Here is a 25,307-nt window from a genome sequence, read left to right as displayed (position 1 = left end):
TATACATACATACATGGAGATGTATGTCTATGTATACACCAGGAATTCTGAACTAATGTTTGAGTCAGTTTCATTTGTCCTCTGCACTTCTGAGACATTTCATGAATTTCAGAGCCTGGTCTCATAATTGCTTAAAAGGTGATCAAACTGCTAAAAGGACTGCAGACTGTGTATCTGCAATGCTCTGCTCAAGCCCTTCCTATGATTGTCTGTTAACTGTTTCATAACTCAGCTTTCCCAGTAAAGTTTGTTTCATTTCTCCTTTTCTTTGTTGAAGGTGGTCTGTTATTACAGCTGCTGGTGGGTTGATCCTGGCTGGATGCCAGGTGCCCACCAGAGCTGCTCCATCAGTCCCCTTCCTCAGCTGGACAGGGGAGAGAAAAAAAATATAACAAAAAGCTTGTGGGTCAAGGTAAGGGCAGGGGGATGTCACTCAGCAATTACTGTCACAGGCAAAACAGACCCAACTTGAGGAAACAAGTTTATTACCAATCTCAAGTTAAGGAGAAATAAAACTAAATCATAAAAACACCTTTAGTCCCACCTCTCCCTTTTTCCCAGGATCAGCTTCACTCCTGATTTTCTCTGCCTCCTCTCCACAAGTGCCACATGGGGATGGGTTATGTGGGCTGTGTTCAGTTCATCATGCGTTGTTTCTGCCATTCCTTCCTTCTCAAGGGGAGGACTCCTCACACTCTTCTCTGCTCCAGTGGGGGTCCCTGCCATGGTCCCTGCCATGAACTTCTCCAGTTTGGGTCCTTAGCACAGTCAGCAGTCCTTCACAAACTGCTCCAGTATGCATCCCTTCCACAGGATGCAGTCCTTCAGGAAAAGACTGCTCCAGCATGGGTCACTGTGGGGTCACAAGTTCTGCCAGCAAACCTGCTCCAGAGTGGGTGCCTTTCCATGGGGCCACAGCCTTCTTCAGGCATCCACCTGCTCTGACATTGGGTCCTCCATAGACTGCACCATAGCCCTCCATGGGTTACAAGGGCACAGCTGCCTCACCATGGTCTGTACCAGGGCTGCAGGGGAACCTCCGCTCCGGTGCCTGAGCACCTCCTCTCCCTCCTTCTCCACTGACCTTGGTGTCTGCAGGGCTGTTTCTCTCACATACTCTTACTCCTCTCTCTGACTGCAATTGCTCCCGCACAGCAACTTTTCCTCTTCTCAAATATGCTATCCCACAGGCACTGTCTCTGTCAATGATGGACTCAGCCTTGGCCAGCAATGGGTCCATCTTGGAGCTGCTGGCACTGGCTCTGTCAGACATGGGGGAAGGTTCTAGCAGTTTCTCACAAAAAACACTCCTGCAGCCACCCTGCTACCAAAACCTTGCCATGCAAAGTCAATACAAGCTGTGAGAACAATTCCACAATAAACTGGTTTATATTCTCTTGTGCTCATGTTTTGCTAGTTAAACATCTATTTTCTTTCCACTATGAAAGGTAAACTCATGTGATCCTATATCACATGAGCAGCACCTTTGATTAAGTTATAATATTTTTACAATGACAGTATTTTGTTGCTAGTTCTTATACAAACTGCTAGTCTGGTGCTAAGCTTCCTATATGCATTTTGCTGACATCACAGACTTCAGGGTTGTTAGTATAGCATATATAGCTAATACGATTTCATGTTATACTGTCCAGTGTTGCTACTTGTAGACAGGATTAAAAACGAATTCTGTATCAACACTTTTTTTTGGGCATATGCAAACATTAATGCCAGCTTAGGACCATGAATATAAAGTGCCTTTGGATGTTATTTATATGTACAGCATTAACCTCTTGCCTTACTTTGTTCTTTCTTTATCATCAGGCTTTCAACACCTACTTATAATTTCCTCATTTTGCTTTCTTCATGACATTTTGTCTAATTTCTTTGAAATAGACAGTACTTTTATTATTTCTGGATTTTCTTTCAGTTAGACTTTCCCTGTATCTTATCTGTTATTGTGGGTTCCTGTTTTATAGCAGGGTTGCTCTGCTGGCATAAGCTGAAAATTTTTCAAAAGGATTTCAATTTTAAGGATTTTTTTTTTTTAACAAAATTTGCTCTGCTGGCAACAGAATGTCTGTCCCTCTGGGCAATCAGTCTCCATACATATACACCATATATGTGATTCCTGAGAAACTGCACAATAGTATGAAATCTGAACACATGAATTTTCCAGTACTTCTGTAGGAGTTCTTTTCTACTATGGAAATGGAGCAATTTTATCAAAAAGATGGATATTGCTGGGTTATGTATTCTACTGTACCTTATACATTCTTTCACAGTGCCCTTTCCAAACTCGTCCTGTTGATTTTGCAGACTTAAGTTTCCAAATCTGTCTTGTTTCTTTATGCTTCCAAGATTTAGTGGTTTGGTCACATAGTCCATTATTTTTCTGCCCTGGAGGGTACATGTGGGGTCCTAACTACAGACTAGTCAATTTACATTCTGCAATTCACCACACCTTTTTTTTTTTTTTTCCCTAAGTTTAAATCTGGGTCTTATGTAAACATTTCATTCAGGTTTGAGTGTCTCATGTCTGTCACAGATAGATGCTGAACAAGAGGTTCCCTAAGATTTTAAGACTGCCTATAAAATTGATGTCTCTTGGGAGAATTTCTTAAGTTTCTTCTTCATACATGATACCTTTAAACAGTTTCATACTTTCTAGGTCAAGAATACTTAGTATGTTTCCTTAGTACAGTCTGATAAACATGTAGTTTCACTTACATATCAATTAATAAAGTAATCTCAAGTATGCAGGATAAACCAAGTTTCTTCTTGTCGTGGTTTTACCCCAGCTGGGAATCAGCTCCCATGCAGCTGCTTGCTTACTTCCTCACAGCAAGATGGGTGAGAGGATCAGAAGGGTAAAAGTGAGAAAACTTGTGGGTTGAGATAAGGACAGTTTAATAGGTAAAGCAAAAACTGTGCATACAAGCAAAACAAAACGAGGAATTCATTCCCTCCTTCCCATCGGCAGGCATCCCCAGGAAAGCAGGTCCCCATCATGCCTAATGGTGACTTGAGAAAATCAAATGCCATCACTCCAAACATTCATTTTCTTTTCCTTGCTTCTAGGCTAAGCATGATGCCATATGATCTGGGATATCCCTTGAGTCAATTGCATTCATCTGTCTCAGCTGTGTCCCCTTCCAACTCATAGAATCATAGAATCAGCCAGCTTGAAAGGGACCTCTGAGATCAAGTCCAACCCTTGATCCAACACCGCCGTGGTTACTAGACCATGGCACTAAGTGCCGCATCCAGTTTCATCTTAAAAACCTCCAGGGACAGAGAATCCACCACCTCCCTGGGCAGCCCATTCTAACGCCTGATTACCCTCTCTGTAAAGAATTTATTCCTAATATCTAACCTAAACCTCCCCTGGCAGAGCTTAAGACCATGCCCTCTTGTCCTACTGCTGGTTGCCTGGGAGAAGAGACCAACCCCCACCTGGCTACAACATCTTTTCAGAGAGTTGTAGAGAGTGATGAGGTCTCCCCTGAGCCTCCTCTTCTCCAGACTAAACAACCCCAGCTCCCTCAGCCTCTCCTCATAGGACTTGTGCTCCAGTCCCTTCACCAGCCTCGTTGCTCTTCTCTGGACCTGCTCCAGCACCTCAATATTCTTTTTGAACTGAGGGGCCCAGAACTGGACACAGTACTCCAGGTGTGGCCTCACCAGCGCTGAGTACAGGGGAAGAATCACTTCCTTGGATCTGCTGGTCACACTGTTCCTGATCCAGGCCAGGATGCCATTGGCCTTCTTGGCCACCTGGGCACACTGCTGGCTCATGTTCAGCTTCCCGTCAACCCAAACTCCCAGGTCCCTCTCTGCCTGGCTGCTCTCCAGCCACTCTGTGCCCAGCCTGTAGCACTGCAGGGGGTTGTTGTGGCCAAAGTGCAGGACCCGGCACTTGGCCTTGTTGAATCTCATCCCATGGAATCAGCCCAACTCTCCAGCCTGTCCAGGTCCCTCTGCAGAGCCCTCCTGCCTTCCAGCTGATCGACACTCCCCCCCAACTTAGTGTCATCTGCAAATTTGCTGATGACTCAATCCCCTCATCTAAATCATCATTGTGCATCCCTAGCCCAATCACTCGTGTGGTGAGGAGCAGAAAAGGTCTTGACACTGTGTAAGTGCTGCTCAGCAGTAATGAAAGCATCCCTGACTTATCAACACTGTCTCCAGCACAAATCCAAAGCACAGCCCCATACAATATGAAAAAGAAGAAGCGCATTTCTTATAGGTTTTTTCCCCAGCAGCTCCATTATACCTTCCTGAGGGACAAAATTTCTGCTGGATCTCTTTGATTTTTTTTCCATTGGTCCTTCTATTTCTAAGCCTTGTCTTATCACGTAGTGTTTATAGGTGGTGGTGTTTTATGGCAGATTTTTAAAAAATGAAACAATTAAAAAAGCAGGAAGTATTTTTCTCTTGATGATGAGTTACAGGTAAGAAGCTTGTGAGAAAGAAAGAGTTTAATTTCTTGTTATCAATACTAAGTCCACAATAGTTTAAAAGCTTTTCAGTCCTCAAAAGAATGAAAGAATGGAACTGTTGAAAAATAGCACACCATTTTCCTTGTAAGAAGTTCAGAGGGATCTTTTGCTGCTGGCAACCTATTGAAACTGCGAAACAACTCTATATAAAAAGGGGTGTATTTATGTAAAATGAACAAACACACAAAGAAACAAACAAACCTGACTTGCAAGCAAAATTCAGAATTTTGCACTAAAATGTAAAAAGGTTTAGTAGGGAAAAATATTATAACCAAATATTCTTTGTTTGCTGGCACATACTTAAAAATCATCTCTGTAGCTCAGCTAGGAAGTCAGATTGTTGCCACCCTGAAGAAAACCATTTTTCCTTCAAGATCTACATATGAGGATTTGAACTGTATCCTTGAAGAGACTGTTGTCCAGTACAAAAGCCTCGTGGCTCAAATATCTTCATTTAATCAATTTATTTGACATTCTATTTACTCTTAAAGTTGTTTAATCTGTTGATTGGCTGCTAGCTGTGTCTTAGCATGGTGTTCACCAGAAGGGTTTAAAACAGCCTGGAAATCAATGAACTTAGTTTTGATTTACCATCAAAGAAACCATCCTGTACTCTGAGACAGCACGTTCTTCCCCATGTTGTCTAAAGTAAGGAAAATGAAGATTATAAGCAAGTGCAATGCTAAAAATCTCTATTCAAGCAGACACCAGCAAGCTGTAGTGATATAAATGGATACAGCAGAGAAAATCATTCAAGCAAATCACCATTCTCTCAATAATCTGATGTAAAAAAGCTGTTGTGTGAGAAGACCTGTAGTCTGTTATTTTCTAGTGCTAAGTCAGAAAAGGATGGCAAATAAACAGAGGTTATCTCAACTGAAAAGCTGCACTTAAGTAAATATGAAGTTTTTCTAATATTGTAACTTGAAAATGTGCCTTTGCAAAAATGTGTTTCTAATACAAACTGAGAAGAAAGAGGATTTGATGTACAGATTTTCTGGTATCTATGGTTTCTGAATTAAATAGCTAGGGCAATTATTTCTTCTGTTAAGTGTTTTTAGGTTTACTGATTAAATATTCTGCATAGATGTAGAGATTGCATTGCTGCTGTCATTGACATGACAGTCCAAATCTTTTGCAGCCTTTGCTTCTTGCAGCTATCTTCTGACTAATATTTCAAGATATGTTCAAGACAATTTACGGTCTGGGCCCAAAACATATTCACTTAAAGCTCAGAGTGAAGTCCACAGTCAACAATTTTGCTTCTCTGGCATAGTGCTGCAGCCTTCTGTATGAAGAAGTGTAATGTATTGCTAGACTATTCTGGGAAACTACTCTGGTGTTCTCACAAAAAGAAAGAAACTCTCTCCTATGTTAGAAGTCAAAAAGATTAAAAAAAATAGTCATTCCCACCACAGCAAAATATTGCACATTCTAATTGTGAAGGGGCATAAAATGAAGTAGCAGATGTTAATCATACTGGTTATTGCTGAACATTCTCAGGATTTGCTAATAAAGCAAGTACACATTAAAGGACCTTTTCTGTATCAGACATGATTCTTCAGAAATTGGTTCAGGACCAAGAGTTGATTGAATAAAAATCACTAGATATAATACCAAATAATGCACAGGAAATATTTACCTTAACTTTGGGATTTCTGAATAAAAATCACTTAGTTTTTTTTTTATGAGTTAGAACTTAATATAATCCATATTCCTGGCAAACATATATATGGACAACTTGACAAATCAGAGGACTGGGCAATCACCAACCATATGAATTTTAACAAGGGCAAGTGCCAGATTCTGCACCTGGAATGGGGCAACACTGGATGGGTGGACACACTGGGGAATGAGAGCCTGCAGACTAGCCCCACAGAAAGGGACCTGGTCCTGGCTGATGGCAAGGAATATGAGTCAGCAGTGCCCTGGCAGCCAGGAGGGCCAACCGTGTCCTGGGGGGCATCAGGCAAAGCATCACCAGCTGGTCAAGGGAGGAGATTGTCCCACTCTGCTCTGCACTGGGGTGGCCTCACCTTGAATATTGTGTGCAGTTTTGGGCACCACAATATAGGAAAGATATTAAGCTTTTAGAGAGCATCTGCAGGAGGGCAATGAAGATGGTGAAGGGCCTTGAGGAGAAGCTGTATGAGGAGCAGCTGAGGTCACTTGGTGTGTTCAGCCTAGAGGAGACTGAGGGGAAACCTCATAGCAGTCTATGGCCTCCTCACAAGGTAAAGCAGAGGGGCAGGCACTGATCTCTTCTCTGTGGTGAATAGTGATAGAACCATAGAAAACAGAATGAGTCTGTGTCAGGGGAGGTTTAGGTTAGATATTATGAAAAAGGTTCTTTGCCCGATGTGGTGGTTGCATACTGGAACATGCTCGCCAGGGAAATGATCACAGCACCAAGCTTGATGGAGTTTCCTTGTTTGTTCCTTTGTTTCTAAATTTGACATTTTGGAGGATTATGAGTTGTCTATTGAGGAGTGATGTGGAGAGTGAGCTGCCAGGAACAGGGCAGTGTGGTGAACCGGAAGGCTAGAAAAAGCATAACTCTATTTGCTAATGTTATGTTATTTCACAGCCTCTTCTCAAAGATTTTTCCAAATATATCAAACTGCTAGGTCATTTGGTATTAGGTTAGCAAGTTTCCTGACAGCACGATGCTTGTGGTGTGGTCACCACACTGGAGGGAAGGGATGCCATCCAGAGAGACTTAAAGAGGCTTGAGAGGTGGGCCTGCACAAACCTCATGAAGTTCAACCAGGCCAAGTCCAAGGTGCTGCACCTGGATCGGGGCAATCCCAAGCTGGGATTGAAAATGGAATTTTCCTACAGGCTGGGAGGAAAATGGAATGAGAGCAGCCTTGAGGAGGACTTGGGTGTGTTTGCTCATGAGAAATTCCAACTCTATCCTGGGCTACATCAAAAGCAGTGAGGTCAGCAGACTGAGGGAGGTGATTCTGCCCCTCTACTCTGCTGTTATGAGACCCCACCTGGAGGGCTGTGTCCAGCTCTGGGGTCCCCAACATAAAGACATGGACTTGTTGGAGCAGATCCAGGGGACAGCCACTAAGGTGATCAAAGGGCTGCAGTACCTTTCCTATGAATAAGAAGCTGAGAGAGTTGGTGTTGATCAGACTGGAGAAGAGAAGGCTCTGCGGAGACCTTATAGCAGCCTTCCAGGTCCTAAAGGGGGCTTATAAAAAAGGGGGAGGGTGACTTTTAACATGGATATGTAGTGATAGGACAGGGGGTAATGGCTTTAAATTGTTAATATATATTCAAACTAAGAAAGAAATTCTTTACTGTGAGGCTGGTGAGGGGCTGGAACAGGTAGCCCAGAGAAGTTGTGGGTGCTCCATCTGTGGAAGTGTTCAGTGCCAGGTTGGATGGGGCTCTGAGTAACCTGGTCTAGTGGAAGGTGTCTCTGCCCATAATGGGGGTGTTGGAACTAGAGGATCTTTAAGATCCCTTTCAACCCAAATTATTATATGATTCTATGTTCTTCCAAAAGGCAACAGGTTTAGAAACCTATATTCTGGTTTACAGGCTGTAAAAATTTATTAAATATTTGGCATAAAAATATGCAGTTCAAAACAGATGTTTGTACAGATTCTCTTCCATGGCTTGATTTCTCCTTAAAAGAAGAAAATCTTTGTTTACTTAGGGTTTTTTATACTCTCTATATCAGACAAAACAGTTTGAATGCTTTTGTGTCACCTTCTTATCTCTAGAGACAGTTAGTTACAGTTGAATTCACTAGTCTGATGTGAGAAAATATCAATCTGAAAACTAAAAAGACTGTTTCTTCTCTTCTGTCAAAGAAGGAAGTGGAAGATCATTCAAACCACCCCAGAATATGATGCTCTTTTTCACTCATAAGTAAATATTTTGCAATATCTCAAAATATTTATTCCACACTAGTACATTCTGGTTGCGAAGTACAAGTGCAAGTACAGGGCTGACAACAGTCATGAATCTCTGGTTTATTTTTTTAGGCAACAAAGGGATATATGATTCTTTTTATTAAACCTGTCTGATACTATAGTGATGATGGCTGTGAAAAATGCTGAGTTTGGGAGATAATTAGTTCTGTAAGGTAAAGCAGGCTCTACTGAATCTTCTGCTCAACCTGTTTTGTAGCATAAATTATGGGTTCCCACTGCTATTTCTTTGCCAAGGTAAATAGTGTGGGGCAAAATGCGCAATCCAAGTGCAGGAGGTAGGGATATTAATAATGTAGAAAAACTAGTTAGAACATCTCCACATGAACCCAGCAGGGAGTTAGATAAGCTGTTTTGAACCTCTGCAGCTCAGGATACCCCTCAAAAAGTAAGTGGAATAGGAGATGCCCTAAAACAGTCTTGAGGTTTGGGGTTTTGTTTAGTTTTATTTGGTTTGGTTTGGGACTTTTTTTATTGGGTTTTTTGGGGGAGGGGGAGGGAGGAGTGATTTTCAATTATAATTCCCAATGAGAAAAACAAGTTTTTCATTTCTGATGGGTGCAGCTTAACTGAGAGAATTGAAGAAGTAGCACGCAGTGCTTCCACGATGTCATTAATTTAGCAACAAACATACCAGCTGCATTATTCAGAGCAAGTCTTGTATTGCTTCTGGGATTCTTCTTTGTACATGTCTTTTGTATTCATAGCTTTAGTTTGACTAAGCAAATGGTTAGGGCAGCACCCAGCCATGCTTACTGGCAAGGGCAAGTGACTGCAGTCTGTCCATAGTGAGGCAATTTTTGGGAAGCTGACGCAGAGCAACCATTCTACTCACAGCACTGATGCGTCTGGCACAGGCTGCTCGCAGGATTACCAGGATGTGTGCACAGCATATGGAATGTAGCCTGAAAATCAACTGTGGAAATTATGGCTAACACTTACCTTCATTGTTGTGCAAATATTTCCTCTGTTCAGAAAACACAAGGCTGTGGTCAAATAGCATGTATGGAGAAGGATCTCTTTGCAGTGGCAGACACGAGTGATGGTTAGCGCTATTTCACAGAACCACAGAATATGCTGAGTTGGAAGGGACCCACAAGGATCATCAAGTCCAACCCTTAGCCCTGCACAGGACAATCACGAAGAGTCACAGCATGTGCCCAAGAGTATCATCCAAATGCTCCTTGAACTCTGTCAGGCTTGGTGCCATTGACCATTTCCCTGGGGAGTCTGTTCCAGTGCCCAACCACCCTCTGGGTGAAGAACATTTTTCTAATATCAACCTAAACCTCCCCTGACACAACTTCAGGCCATTCCCTCGTGTCCTGTCACTGGTCACCACAGAGAAGAGATCAGTGCCTGCCCCTCCTCTTCCCCTCACAAGGAAGTTGTGACTGCAATGAGATCTCCGCTCAGTCTCTTCTCCAGCTGAACAGACCAAGTGACCTCAGCTGCTCCTCATACGGCTTCCCCTTAAGGCCCTTCACCACCTTTATTGCCCTCCTTTGGACACTCTCTAAGAGCTTAATATCTTTCTTACATTGGGGTGACCAAAACTGCACACAATGTTCAAGGTGAGGCCACACCTGTGCAGAGCAGAGCGGGACAATCACCTCCTATTTCTTCAGTAGGCAACAGAAAGAAGATTGCTAAATGTAAGAGTGGTTGCCTTATATAGATTTCAGTGCTGTCACAAACGCAGGCACGCTTTGGAACCAGCATCATATATTGGTGACAGCAGGAGTATTATAAACTACAGGCTCCTTTTAGCAATGAGATATTTTCACCAGAATCTTTCTTATTTGCTCAGCCATTGCTTACTGTGTGATCAAGGCTGGAAAAGCAAGCCCAGGGAAGGAAAAAGAAAATTATCTTAAAAACTGGTAATCAGCATGTAGGGAAAAACATTACAGCTATTTCCTTCATTGCCTCTTCTCTGCAATGTCAGTCACTAGGACAATAACTTTCATCTTCTACTCTTTCTGATGTTACTGTATGTGTAAAAAGGCTTTGTCCCATGTAGGTTGAACACTAACAAAACCTTTTCAGCTTTCTGCGAGGAGAATAAGGTGAGGGCCTATCCAGGTTATTTCTGGACACAAAAAAGCAAATTTATTGCCCCCACTGGGGCAATACATCTCTTGTGGTTTTGAGAGGGTACTGTTATTCACAGAATTTCCATGAATTAATTCAGTGGTCACTGGTTCATTTTTTTATTCTTCATGTCATCTTGCAGTAAAGACAACTGTTTTGACAAACTGGTTTACTTTCTCTTGTAAAGTCTTCCCAAACTCATGAAGTTTCATAAACATCAAATATCTGCTCCTTTTATCTCTGTACTAATTCCCATTTAAGCTTATGCACATCTAAGAGGCTCTTCCTTTTGACAGATTTCTTACCTTTTCTGTAAGCCTTTAGCATCTCTGCCTTCTATTCTTCCCAATGAAGAGCAGAAATTAAGAGCCCAGTAGTATTAAGTTCTAGGTCAGAAAATATTTTGGTATATAATTTTTGTTTGCTTTCCAACTTACCAGAAACAGAAATTATGCATACTCACCAAAATCTGAAATGAAGTTATTTCTGATATTTCTTCAATTTAATGAGCTGAAAAATCTGTCCTATTGTTTGTGGCTCTCTTAACAGATCTCAGTTAACTACCTCCTGTAACACATGGTTACTGCTTACACACCATTTCTACAGAAATACTGTTCAGAAATAGCTTGACAGGAACCTCCAGGTTGTCTAACATCTTTCCACCTGCAAGGCATTGCACACGTCATGACAATACAGTAAACATCTCCTAATGTATGTCACTGAGATCCCCAGTCTTGTTCTTCTACATTTCATTGTGGGATTCCTGGTAGCAATCTGTGTTGATTGTTGAGAAATTCAAGGTATTTTGGAACAGAGACTCTCAAACATATGAGAATCTCATTTAGTTATCTTCAAGGTAATAAATTGCCTGAGATGCCTTGCCCTGTATTACTTTTCTTGTGCTACCAAAGCCTCTGTTGGTAGGATTCTCCTGAAGATTGTGCCAAACCATTAATCAGGCTATGTTGTATCTTTCCTTTCGTAGCAACTTAGAATTTAAGTCAAAGGTTTTAATTGCTTTTATAATATGGGATTGACTGGTTACAAACATTTTGATCTGGGCCAGCTGTAGCTGGAAAAAAAATATGTGATACACACCTGACATTCAAAGGACCATCATTATGATCCAACTTAATTAGAGCTAGTTAGGTCACAGTTATTTAATCTAAGACATCTATTAAACTATTTTTGGAAAAAGGAAAATTAGGGAGGGATTTAAAATGCATTTAAAGACGTTAAAAAAAAAAAAGCAAAGCTTGGGTTCTTCAGCAGGATTAAAATTTCGAGAATTTTGAGCACTAAACATGAAGCAGGTCCACATGGCACAATACAATGCTGTGCAGAGAAAAGGGGAAGCTAGTTGAAAGCAATGCTATGCATTTTTAAGAAGCTAGTTGAGGGTTTAGTGTGGAGAAAAGGCAGTAGAGAGAGAATTAGTGATTCAAAGGCTGAAGGAATTTTTGAACACATGGATATAAACTCTCAAAAAGCATGAAGCTTTATGCCTTTATGTTATATTTCTGCAATATCTGAATTGAACCAATAGTAATCAAACAAGTTTTGTCTCTCATACATAGTTTAGTACCATACAAATGGTAGTTGCTAGAATGATTGGTCATTACCAGAAGATGTTCAGTAGATAATATCACCTATGCCTTATTATGCAGACATTAATCATACCTGTTGCTTCACTGTAATCTAATGCAGTCTTGGGTAGCCATTACATTAAAGTTCAGGTATTTCTCCTCAGAGAAATACCTAGGTCTATTTAACTAGAACAAAACTTCAGACTGTTAAAAATAATAAAGAAAAAGAAAAAGAAAAAAAAGAAAAGAAAAAAAGAAGAAAAAATTAACTTCTCTGGTTTCCTATTCCAGACTAAAATACAGGAAAAAATACTTTCAAAGCAGGTATTTGTTAGACATTCTTACATGACTGTTTAGTACATATCTTTATTTCATCACCTGGTTTCAGCATACTAATATTAAGGATTGCCAGAGTGTCCTTGAATTGAACTCCTGAATCAATGAGAGTTTTGTCACTCTGGGAATGGAAACTTCCAAGGAGCTGGATAAAATGCTACTAGTTTTACTACATGGCATTTTTTTCTCTGAGTCAGCTCCTGAATATTTCACTGAGCCTAGTGTAACCAGAATTTCCAGTCTGGCTAGAATATCCCAGTATCCAACAGATATGGTTTTGCTATTTTTCCATATCACATGGAGGAAACAGGATATTCCTGCTCTCACCTTAAGCCCTGCATAAAAATGCAGGCTTTCGCAGCATGTGAGCAGGAGACGGGACTCTGGCACAGGGTTGTGATGCGATACAAGTCTTACATTTTACTGCAAACCAACAGGAACAGAGTATGTTCTGCAGTGCAATAAATATCGGTTAGTATGATGAGTCCGCAAAGCTTATATTCAATCAGGTACCCTGACATAGGCCCTAAACATAACACATGCTCTGCTTTCTTTATTCTGGTTTCTATGGCTGTATATACATCCTAGGAAAAAAATATAAATGCCTTCCACTAACAACAATAACTGTAGGTACAGTAGTATAAGCAGGGAACAGAAGTTCCTCCCTAGCTGCCTGAAATAGCACGAGTTTTCTCACTGCAAGTAGGAACTATCAAACTGTTCTTCTGTTGACTGACAATGCCAGCAGACATGCTCATCACTAAAATTTGATGACACTTTTGGAGGAAACATGTCTACTAACTCCACTAAATTTTAGCAGAATTAAGTACTCTAAATTTTAGTTAACTAAATTCTACTCGTTCAAGATCCCCCCTCTCCAATATGAACTATATATAATTAATAACAAAAGAAAAACAAGGACGTAGTATCAAGGGGGGCTAATGTAGCTGGATCACAGCTACCCATCATGAAAACTGATAAAAATTAAAAATGTTTCAACTATTTGACAGAATGAGAGAGAAATCGTTGTTTAGACTTCTGTGAAATTAATTAACCATGTAGTTCTTAAACAAATAGTTCCACGACTTAGTATTTCTCAAGGTCTTCTTGGTGACTAAGGTTGTAAACCTTTTGCCCAAACCTATAGACGCTGAAAAAGAATTCCACGCATGCCATCTTGTGGATGTCACAAGAACATCAACATTTGTTCTAAAAAGATGGATTCGTTCAAAAAAAAAAAAAAAAAAAAAGGCGTGGGGAGAAGAGGAAAGAACACAAATATGTATGTCCTTAAATACGAACCTGCTGCATTATTCGTTACTATCAGGAAGAAACAAGTTTTGGAAAATAAGGGTTTTTTGCTTTTGTTTCTTCTGCTTCGGCTGAAATAAACTAGTGGCTATGGGTCACACTGTCAGCTGTTAATGGTCTGTCATTAGTTAAGCAACTAGGCAATGACTTCAAGATTTGGACTTAATATTCAAGACACTCCCGTTATGAAATACCACTTAAAACACTTTTTGTAACGGTATTTTCTACATGCTCAGAGACAGCAGAACAGAATAGATCTGGTAGTACATACTCAGGATATCTTTCTCTTCCATTTTTCCTCCTTTCATATATTCTACCACCACTGTTACTCAGAAACAGCTACATATATGGTGATTCTCTAAGTCAGTCAAAGCTACTCAAAAGCTACTGAAGTAATGAATTTAAACATTTTCCTAAAAAAGATGGTGGGGAATTGAGATAAAAGAAACTGAAGAAGTTAAGTTTAAGGTACAATCACTTTTAAAATTTGTTTTTGCCTTCTTATCTAAAATAGCTTGTGACCTCAGCTTCCATGAAGTGGTAACAGTCAGTGTTTTAGAAGTATGACATATAAGTCAGTTTCTCAGAACACGTCCCGTTTTGCAAAAGTTATTTACTTGGAATGCAATTAAATACTAGCACAAGTCATAGATGTTTACAAGCTTTTCCCCATTAAAAAATAGCTAACCAAATTAGAAGGAAGTCCTGAAATATTCTTGTCATCATGGGTAGGCTTCGCGAATGAAACCTGTATCAAACTGGTGAAATCAGCAACTGTGTTCTAGAAGGGGGAAAAGACTGCAAATTCACTTCAGGGATTTTGATGGTGTTTCTAGATACTTATGCGTTTAAACACAAATATGCTTATGTGCAGAACAGCAGTGCTGAATGAGACACTAGAACTCAAATGGCCTTAGGTATCACTGATACAAACAGACCGTCTGGTGGCAGGCTAGCTGCTCTGTAATTTACAAAGATTATAGACATTTTTCACACTTAATACTATTTTGAACTTAGAGAAACTCAAATTAATTTGAGCCAGATGAGGGCCATAGGAAAGAGTTTTGATCACCTAAATACATTAAAGAGCTTTATCAACATAAAAAGATAAAGAACAACTGGAGACAGGAATTGAAGGAAAGGAAATGCTCTGTCACCCTTCATTTTTCTTTAAGTTACATAGAGTGAACACAGAAAGAGCACTTCTGTCTTGGTGCTTTTTGGTCCAAAGGATATCCCTGCACTGCCGGTGATAATAACAGAAAAGGAATGTGAGCATGATGGTAAATCAGAGGTGAGTAAAAATGTTTGGAGTTTTTGGTTTTGTTTCAGTTTGACCCTTTTTTTTCTTAAACAAGCAACTACTGTTGGTTACTACCATATAACAAAAAGTTCTGCTCTCAGAGTTTTCACAAATGTCTGCTGTGCACTGAAGCATTTGGCCTTTTCTAAACGAAAAGGCAAACCCAGAGTTACCAAGGGAGCGGCGATCCTTATCGCGTGGGCCCTGGGTGCGACGCGCAGCCTTTCAGATGAGAGGGTCAGGATGTGGCAGCTGGTGCAGCACAGTCACAGCTGCCACTCCTCAGTTTCCATGGCACGAAGCCGCAGGAGGGACCGGGCCCTGCTGTCCCCGGGGCGCGGAGCGTGAGAGCCCCGCGGGCAGGGGCGAAGGCCACGGCTGTTACCGAACACGGGACCGCGCCCGCCGCCCTCCACAGCGCCGGCCCTCGCGCTCGGCCCTCGCGCTCCGCCCGAGACCGCCTTCCGGGCGCCGGATAAGCGCACTGGGCATGCGGGGCGGACGGGCCCATTCCGGAGGGCGGGCAGGCCCCGCCGGAGAGCCGTATGGATAGAGAGCAAGAGCGCCCCGCCCCATCCTCCCCTGCGGCTGGTAGCGCCCTGTGCGAAGGGGTAGCGGCGGAGCGGCGCGGCGGCGCTGGGCTGGCGGCTCTGCCCTGCGCCATGAGGCACCTGCCGTACTTCTGCCGCGGGGAGGTGGTGAAGGGCTTCGGCAGAGGATCCAAGGAGTTGGGCATCCCCACCGGTGAGCGGGGCGGGGGCGGCACCTCCCGGGAAGGGCACGGGAGGGGTGTCCGCCTGGCTCGGCTGGGCCTGGCGGGGGGTCCGCACGGAGCCCCGGGAGCGCTCCCGCCGGCGAGAGCCCAAGCCGGGGGTTCTGCAGCCGGTCCCTGTCGGCCCCGAGCGCAGCCGGACCCGCATCCGCACCGTGCTCCTGCCCGTCAGGGTGCGGGAGCGCCGTGACTAAGCTCGCCTCAGCCCAGGAGCCGCCCAGCTGCCCTGCACTGCTGCCTTATTGTCGTGACTTGGCTTCCCGAAAACAGCCCTGCCTCGTGCCGTGTCAGCCTTTTCCTGAGGCTTTTTTTCCCTCCTGCATTGCTTAGAGTCTTGCGTTCTCCCTTTGTGTTATTCCCCGCCCCTCGGTCTGTTAAGAGGTTTCTCTGAACGATCTCTGTCTAGTCATGATGGTCTACAGGATGTAGATAAGTGATCACATGCACGGTGCTATGGCACCGTTCTGATAAATCTCAGAACAAGAAAGGGAGTAGGTGTTGGGAATCGCTTTAAGGAGAAAAGTTCAGGGGAAATAAAGCAGAGGTTAAAACCGAGTAGGTGGGCTTCGCCTACAGCGAATATATTTGCCTATTCCTTATCTTTCTCAGTTGTCTGAATGCCTTAAACAGCCACTGAAGTCAGCAGTCATATTGCACTAATTGTAACAGCTGTGAAACTCTACGAGACCATTCTCGTGGTGCTGAATTTCTGACAAGATTTCACGTTTTTCCCTTGATTGCTTATAATGCTGCGTTGGTAGTGTGGAACAGGGAAGGGGGGGGTCATTGTTTTTTAGCTTTGATAAAAATGTAGTAAATGTATATTTTAAATCAACTTCATATCTTGCATGAAGACATTTACCCACTTGGTAAATAGAAGTAGGATATTAATTTTGAGAGAATGTTAAATTCAATCAGAGGGGAATTTCATTTTGCTATAATTTTGTAGTTTTCAAAGAAAATCACAGAAATCCACAGATGTCTCCAAAAGGCAACTCGTACAAAATTGACAAGTGGTTAAATAATAATCGCATTTATTCTTGCATATTTTATTTCATAGGTAAGTATTTTACTAACAAGTAAATAGTTCTAGGATGCTACTTTATAGTGCAGAAGAAACTTAATTTTTTTAATTCATCTTTCACAATATTAAAGCTATGATAGTTATCCTAAAGGTGAAATGCATCCTGACTGGATATATGGCATGTTTATTAATTATTATTGAAGAAGAGAAAGTGACCTGTAAAATACAGCATGTGTAAAAGACGTCATCATCATGGCTAGGCTTCACGAATGAAGATTTGGGAAGGACTCTACCCACATTTGCTACAAGCGCGCTGGTGGCTAAAGAGACCAGTGCAAGATAGATGTAATACCTCTGGTGTTGCCACAGGGGCTGAATTTTATGAAGCTGTTTTATACTTTACCAAATGGCATGTTGCATTATTCTCATGAATGCCGGTGTTACATTTATAAGTAGTACGTAGGCAGAGTTTGGCTTTTCAGTATTTGAAGATCCTGTTATGTCCTTGACTTACACATTCACTCCCATTTTACACTTTCTAAAATTTTTGCAGCTAACTTTTCTGAGCAAGTGGTTGAAAGCTTTCCACCTGATATCTCTACTGGTATATACTATGGATGGGCCTGTGTTGGAAATGGAGATGTACATAAAATGGTTTTGAGCATAGGATGGAACCCTTTCTATAGGAATACTAAGAAATCAGTGGTAAGAATTTTGCTTTGTGTGGGATTTTTATTGTAACACGAGCCAGATGTTGAATTTTAATAAGATAAGCGGAATTTAATTCATGAATGAGATCTAGGAATTTACTCTTAGAAATGCATTTGGTATCTATATCATATTTATATTCTATAAAGAATATATACTCTCTATCCCCCAAGTATAGACATATAGGTGATTAAAATTTATTTTCTTCTTTCTATTCCACCATTTCTTAATTATTTCTAAAATAAAAGTATAACACTACTTGAAATGATGGTTGCTCGAGTTGCTGATAGCAAGTTAAGCATAAGCTGATAAATGCATTGAATTTACCGCTTTTGAGAGCCCTAGCATGAGCTGCAACATACTAATAATCTATGGTTTTCTGCAGTGTATCTGCTTTTCAAATAAGAGATCTTAATTTTTAATGATTTTTTTATTAATACTTCTCTTATATTATGGAATCCAAACATGAGGTGGTGTGGCTTTATATACAGAATAAATATTTGAAGGTATGTAATAATAGGATGGAGAAATTAAAATCTCTAGCTGTGATTTTCTTGCTATCAGGTGCTGGTGCTTTCCCTGAGTCTTGCAGAGCTCTGTTTTATTTATTGAAAACAATTTTGTTTGGGCGTGAATCTCTGCTATTAAGTGTTTGTCTTAGGCAAATGCATACTTTTAAAAATTTTTGCAGATAAGTTTCCTGAGCAAGTAGTTCAAAGCTTCCCATATGATAGCTCTGCTGGTATATACTACGGGTCAACCTATTTTGAAGAGGCATATGTGAACAAACTGTTTTTGAGTGTAAGGTGGAACTGTGTTCTTGAATTTTATCATTGAATTCCAATGTGAGCTAGTTGTAAAAGGTCACCTTAAGCCAACTGCTTCAATCAAAATCTTCATAGTTATTTGGATGCATCAACTTGATGATGAAACATTAAGCTTTGTTTGGGATTTCCTGCCTTGGAAATATTACCTCTGAGAAGTGGTGAAGCATTTCTCCTGAGTAACATCTCTCTGGTTTGTTTTTTTTTTTTTCCCTTTTGGCTCTCAGAATACTTTTTAAGTGAGTAGTTTTTTTAAATTTCATGCAAAATGCAATTCTTCTTCGTGACATAAACTAAAGCCTAGTGTTTTAATCTTCCATTGTACATTCTAAACTAAACGTCCCTTTTATTGTTCTCTGTTGAGGAAAATTTGAATGATGGATATTAGGTCTACATGCTTACAGAGAGGGAAAGAAACTCTTAAGTTCATAATAAATGCCCACTTATTTCTCTTCCTTTAGGAAACACATATTATCCACACCTTCAAGGAAGACTTTTATGGAGAAATTCTTAGTATAGTCATAGTTGGATATATTCGACCGGAAAAAAACTTTGATTCCTTAGGTCAGTATTGGAGGTCTCCCTCGAACTAATCTCTTTTATGTCTTACTCATGCAAGTTCTATGTCTTCTCTGTCTTTCCTTCTATTATGAGATGTTTTATCTATTAACCTTTGAAATTTCAGTAAAACGTTTTCATTATCTAAAAAACCCAAAACCATACCCCCACATCTTCCACTAGAAAACTATTTTTCAGTCACTTGTCTGTGGAGTAATTTAAAATCAAGGACTTGTTATAGAAGCATCAGTTGAATGTGTTCATTTCTCTTTTAAATGCAGTAGTATTTCAATACTGGTAGTATTTCAATACTATTAGTATTGAAACAGAACTGCTAAAGTCTTTTGGAAAAGCAAGAGAGTAGTGCTTGTAACAAGTAAAAATGCAACTCTGTCATGTTTGAAAACCCAAAGAACTCTGCCTTTAGACCTCATAATTATATTCTACTTCTGTGATTGTTTTTTGATATTTTGTGGTACCCCATGTTTTCACTTGATACTGTGTTCAAAATTCAGACCAACTTTTAAATACCCATATTCTTATCTTTTTCAGAGGCGCTCATTTCAGCAATTCAGGAAGACATTGAAGAAGCAAAAAGACAACTAGATTTAGCAGAACATCTTAAACTCAAAGAAGATAACTTCTTTCATCTGCCAGAAGGAAAATAGTAAACAACCACTGAGAAAAACAATACAGTTTTTTATTTGTTTGTTTGTTTGAACTTCTTTTTCTTATTTTCTTTCCCTGTCATGGAGCCTTTATATTTGCACTGCTTTCATAGGTGCTTTTTTGTCATATGTCTGTTAGGTAACTGAGATTGAAACCAATCATACAAGATGATTTCAGTTTTCTTTGGTTAATTCAACATTAACCCAGTCATGCAAAAGGACTAGAAGGCTGTAATAGGTCCTTACAGATAAATTCTGTATCCTAAAGTTACCAGTTGTTCAGAAAGTGGAGTATATTCAGAACATGACCAAAGTTAATTGTAAACCTAGGGTATGGATAGTTCAGTTAATGAAGAATGTCTGTTTTTAAGATAGAGAATGTTATTCCAGCTTCTTTTCTGTTTTATGTCATTCTTAGATCTGGATTTTAGCTTAGGAAATTTTGCTGTTGATTGAGTCAGAAATTTCCTGTGGTTAGATATGATCAGGTAACAATAGCAAGATTAATTCTCTATAGGACTTATTTTTTATATACTGCTGTCATATTGCTTTAATTGAAATTATTTATTTTAAGTTTATTTGAAATGGAGGAAATCACTGTTGCTCGTTATGTTACTGGAATCTGAGCTATAATTTTTCATAGTTGCTTGTACATATGATAGTACATGACCTGTGTAGTTTATTTCTGGGGGGTGTTTCACTTAATTTCAGGAAATGAATGTGAAAGTCGATAAACTGTAAAAGTTCAGGGGCAAAAGATGCAGGAACAATATAACAAGATTTCTGCTCATTGGGCCTTAAGGGAAAATAGGTAGTGAGAGGCAAATCTGCATTTTATATGCTGCTGGTATTTGTTATGAGAAAATGGGGAAAATCTTGAGGTCTTTCTCTGCACTGTCAATAAAATGTCTGACTTCAAGGCTGGCACTATTGTAAGGCACAGAAAAATCTCACAAATGCTCTGCACTAAGTGCAGGTAAGAGCCAAAGTTTTGGCTGACCAAGTAGACAAGTACACAAATGAAAGCCGTTAGGGATTCATTGCATAATATGTCAACACTGTAGTGGATATTCGTTATTTATTACAAGTAGTTGCAGACAGTGCTACTCTGAAATGCAGGAATACAAATGGGGATTTGACTAGATCTCGGAAGCTCCCTTCCAACACTGACTATTCTGTGATAGGTAAATGGAGGGAGTACTATCAGAATTGATAGTAATTTGGAAAATATTTCTCCAAGTATGTAATGTGTGATGCCAAATCTACTCTTGTTTTTCTCTGATAAATGGAATGGAAGCGAGTAAGCTGCAGGGACTTTGTCATGACCATAGTCTTTTGACATCTGCCTGTGATGTGTCTGAAACATATTCTGAAATTTTAAATGATTCTGTGAATGTGTCTTGGCTGTGCTTTTTGAACTACCATGTACAGTATGGAATGCACAATTTCTGTAGTGAAATTTAATGAATTTATTCCTTGTCCTATCCTATTCTATCCTATGACGGTCCTATCCTAGTATGGTCTTAAGCTCTGCCAGGGAAAATTTAAGTTCGATATTAGGAAGAAATTTTTTACAGAGAGGGTAATCAGGCATTGGAATGGGCTGCCCAGGGAGGTGGTGGATTCACTGTCCCTGGAGATTTTTAAGATGAAACTGGATGTGGCACTTAGTGCCATGGTCTAGTAACCACAGTGGTGTTGGATCAAGGGTTGGACTTGATATCACGGAGGTCTTTTCCAACCCAGTTGATTCTATGATTCTGTTTGAATCCTACTTGAGGTTTAAGAGAGTTTTTACAAGGTAGCTGTTTGGGTCTTTGTGGTCTTTGGGTCTTTGTGGCAGGTGCTGTCAGGATGATAGTTTCACTTCATATTGTTTTAAATTTTAGCCAGTGTCATGGGCTATTGCTAGGGAAGAGGTCAAGAGGTCTTAGGGAAGTCAAGGACTTGTGTTTGTTCTTTAGGACTCCAGGATTTCATTTAAATAAATTGTCCACCAGTGCTGGTGATTGCAGAGTTGATAGATTCAGTACAGAATTGGGGGAGAGGGACATGGGACAACAGTTATCAGCAGTTAGATATACTTTCTTTTAAAGGGTAATGGAGATGATTTAGTGGACTTCTACTATATAATGTGTTGGAAACTGTATTTCCAAAAAGTCTGTAAAAGAATTGTCTTACAAGGGGGATGGTTGGAATTTTTTACATTTTAAAATGGAGGGATGAAGGGAGAATTATTTTTTTTGTGCAAAGAGTTTATGCATTCTTCAGATTGTATTAATGTTAAAGTCATATATTTTACTACTCTTTTTAGAGAACAAAAGCCACACTAGTCAACCAAGTGTGTTGTCAAGAATAGATTGTTGTTCATTGTAGTACTATAGTTAAACACTCATAGCTGCCTTTAAAATTCTTTTTTCCAGTAATGTCATGTGTCAGTTGTGGAAACCATGGTGCCTTAAGATGGTTGTCTGAATAATACTCTTCTGTATCTGCTAATAAATGCTACTATCAAAAATTGAATTCACCATTTGGTTATAGAACTACTGTGCTATGGATAGAGAACAGTGGCAAGGGGAAAACTTGAAAGACTTGGGTTGCTCTCAAATCCTAGCTAAGATGTCATATATGGATACACTGAACTAATAAACTGCTCTTTATGTGTTTGTCTTCAAATTTGAGAAAATGTTATTACATTCATTTGGCTAAGTATACCTGTCCATATTATTTAAGAGAAAATGTTATATATCATTGGTTAAGCTCAATGCGTAATTCCTAGCACAATATAAAATTTATGAAGGGTTATATTTTTGTATTATGTACGAATAATTGTATTTATTTTGGTTGATGTTACTACACTGTACCAATTACTAAAGGAACTGTAATTGACAAAATTATCCTTCTTGTCTTGGATTTCCTTTCCTTTGCCATTCCTTGCAATGTTAGTGGTCTGGGTTTTATGCAAAGCTTTGTAGGGGTGACTGCCTAAAATGCTGAACTGATGGAAGAGTAATGGGATATTGTTCAACCTTCTTATTGTTTTTGAAAATTGGCCCCACTCTGGGGACTTCATTGTCTCAGTCTGAGCTTGCAGGAGCTAGAGCCTTAGAATTCACAGCCTGAAACCCCTGAATTGGTTTATTGGTTTGTCTATACACTCTCTTTCAGAGCTTTTTCAAAAGCTGTTTGTTCCTTTTAGGATTCAGATGGAAGGAGCTGCATTCTTCTATGTTCTGCTTCAACTGTCAAACATTCATCAAAGATTTATCTGCTGCTTCTGAAGGAGAGTCAAACTTGTATCTTAAAACACATTATGATGGCTCTGGCCACTTTTGGAAAAAAATTCTCATACTTCCGCACTTGGCAACTGTTTATATGTAAACCTTATATAACCTCTTCGTAGCATTGCTGAAGTTACATCAAGAAAGAGTGTAACACTTTGGGGTGGTATATGTGATAAGGATCGCTTTTATTATGTCACATGTGGATTTTTCAGTGTAGACTGGTATCTGTCAGAAAACATGCTTTTGACAACAGACTGCCCATACTGGAGATATGGATTTAAGAGTGAGAAATCCCCAAGCACCTGTATTATTTAGGATTTTTCTGTAGCTTTAGCTATTTCAAAGTCATCAAGGTGATTTTTATATGATGGTACAGAATGCTATCCATTAAAATGGGTACTTTCCAATCGACTGTTTTGTAAAAAGCAAGGGTGTTTAAAAAAGCATTTGTAAGTGAGAGAAGGTGGGATCTGTATCACTGCAAGTAAAGCCCTGCCTATTCTGGTGATGGAGTAGAGACAGTACTTCATGTGCCTTTAGCTCAGCAGCACTGAGCTCTTTCTTGGTTTTCATTTTTAAATGTCAGCTTAGTCAGTCATAAAGCCCTTAAATGCCAGTACTGCTCTTCAGGAAGGTCCTTGAGTTTTTTGCTGCAGTCAGAGCAATCTGGGCTGTTTGCCCAGTCAGAGTTACGGTCGAGTGGGCAGCAGCCTTCTTCACTGTACAGTGGCATGTTAACTGGACACAAGGGAGGAGCAAAAATAACGACGTTGCAAGATAAGCCATCTTCAACTCTAACAAGAACATTCTGGATTATTCAAATTGCGTTCAGTAGTTAAAAGTTTGGTGTGCAAATCACAGGAGAGAATGTGTCCAAATAGCACCTTCTATTCTGGTGTCTCCTGGACTTTGTATTCATTCTAAAACAGTCTGAGTTGCACATTCCCCCCAGTAAACTTTAGCTCTACACACAAGATAAGCACTCAAATGCTCTCTTCCCTAGAAAAGCAAATAAGGCAATATCACAACAGCAAAAAATGTCATTTAACTTCCATTCAAACATATACTGAGTACCTTTGTCTTCACAATGAATCAGACATGAGGAGTCCAGCAGGAGGCGGTCAGTATTAAAAAAAAAAATCCTGAGTCTGGTCTTGAAACTTCATGTGCCTACAAAGCATAATTCTTACGTGTTTTGAAATCTGTGAAAAGCTCTTAAAGAACTGCAAAGACTGTACTGGACTTTTGCCTTTTTTTTTTTTTTTTTTTTTTTTTTTTAATCCTCCTTATTGTCATTCTATCATTTGCCCTGAAGAGGAGTCCCAGACTGTTTGCAGGGTCCAGGCACGGACCACAGGGTCCTTGGTATAGTGCACATAACAGAAGAATGCTGCACAGTGTCACAGCAAATGTGGGACATGAAACCCAAGCTGAAGTGCTGAGCCCCTGTGGACACCAGTAAATGTGCCAAGTGTCAGCTGTTGCAGCCTGTGGTGCACAGCCCAATTGGTAATTGAGGATCCAAAAGGAAGAGTGAGCAATGGCAAATGAGTTTAAGAGGAGTAAAGTTCTCTTGGTCTATAAGCTATACAAGACATTCAGTACTTGTCTTTGATATGCCTCATTCAGCTCTTGGTCTTCTGTTAAAGGAAATAAAGTGAAAAGACAATAAATCAACCAATTAACCAATAAATTAACCAGTTATGTCCATAGAACCTCCTTAGGCTGACCACCCCACTTTTTTGTTTTCTCTCCCGCTCCAGTTTCCCCTGGCACCCACAGCTAATTGTGGTGGAGATGTGAGCTTTAGGGCAAGCAAACCAGGTGTCTGCCTTTCTCAGTGAAAGTCAGAGGCAGAAGAAGAGTGGATTGGGACACTTAAAACTTGAAGTCATTTTCAGTGAACAACAAGAGCATCCAGGAGCGAGAGTGGCACTGCCTAGGGGTCACCCAATAGTGGAGTCACCTCCATGCAGAAGTAGTGGAGCAACATGAGCCAGAAGATGCTGGCTTGAGGAGGCAGGTGTGGTAGGGGAGGAAGGAAAGGCAGCGATTCATGTCCCTGAGATTGGAACAGTAATCCGAGTCATTGGGTTCAGGTGCAGCATATTTTCAGGGCTGTGCGAAGATGAGCTGGTGGCAAATTTCTCTAAGAGTTGGAAATCAGGATCACTAGAAATGGCTGAGGTTGAGGGAGTATGTCTAGCACACACAAGTTTAGCACCCTTATCCCCACTCTGCTATGCTATTTTTTCTATTTCTCATGTCCGGGGAGGGTGAAACTCTTTTCAGCCAAGTCAAGTGGTGGGGAGGAAAATCAGTGGCTACAGAAGGACAGTAACCTGACCAATTTCAAGATCTATATTTCTGGAGATAATAGTGCAACT

At 40.4% G+C, this 25,307-nt stretch overlaps 1 protein-coding gene across 1 annotated transcript; it reads left to right on the top strand.

The window, feature by feature from the left end:
• Nucleotides 1-15,560: 15,560 nt before the first annotated feature.
• On the top strand, nt 15,561-22,533 carry RFK (riboflavin kinase). Its single transcript, XM_064641128.1, has 4 exons — nt 15,561-15,826; nt 17,432-17,583; nt 18,872-18,974; nt 19,521-22,533. The coding sequence occupies exons 1-4, from the start codon at nt 15,628-15,630 to the stop codon at nt 19,634-19,636; spliced, it is 570 nt and encodes a 189-aa protein (XP_064497198.1). The 5' UTR covers nt 15,561-15,627; the 3' UTR covers nt 19,637-22,533.
• The last annotated feature ends 2,774 nt before the right edge of the window (nt 22,534-25,307 follow it).

The sequence above is a fragment of the Pseudopipra pipra genome, chromosome Z, assembly GCF_036250125.1.
Source record: "Pseudopipra pipra isolate bDixPip1 chromosome Z, bDixPip1.hap1, whole genome shotgun sequence".
Lineage (NCBI taxonomy): Eukaryota > Metazoa > Chordata > Aves > Passeriformes > Pipridae > Pseudopipra > Pseudopipra pipra.
Note: the sequence above shows the minus strand (reverse complement) of the source record. Positions and strands in the feature narration are given on the sequence as shown.

Coding starts and splice junctions, on each gene's coding strand:
- RFK (XM_064641128.1), top strand. CDS start 15,628: ATGGATAGAGAGCAAGAGCGCCCCGCCCCATCCTCCCCTGCGGCTGGT. Junction 15,827..17,431: donor GGAGTTGGGCATCCCCACCG/GTGAGCGGGGCG, acceptor AAATTTTTGCAG/CTAACTTTTCTGAGCAAGTG. Junction 18,975..19,520: donor AAAAAACTTTGATTCCTTAG/GTCAGTATTGGA, acceptor TATCTTTTTCAG/AGGCGCTCATTTCAGCAATT.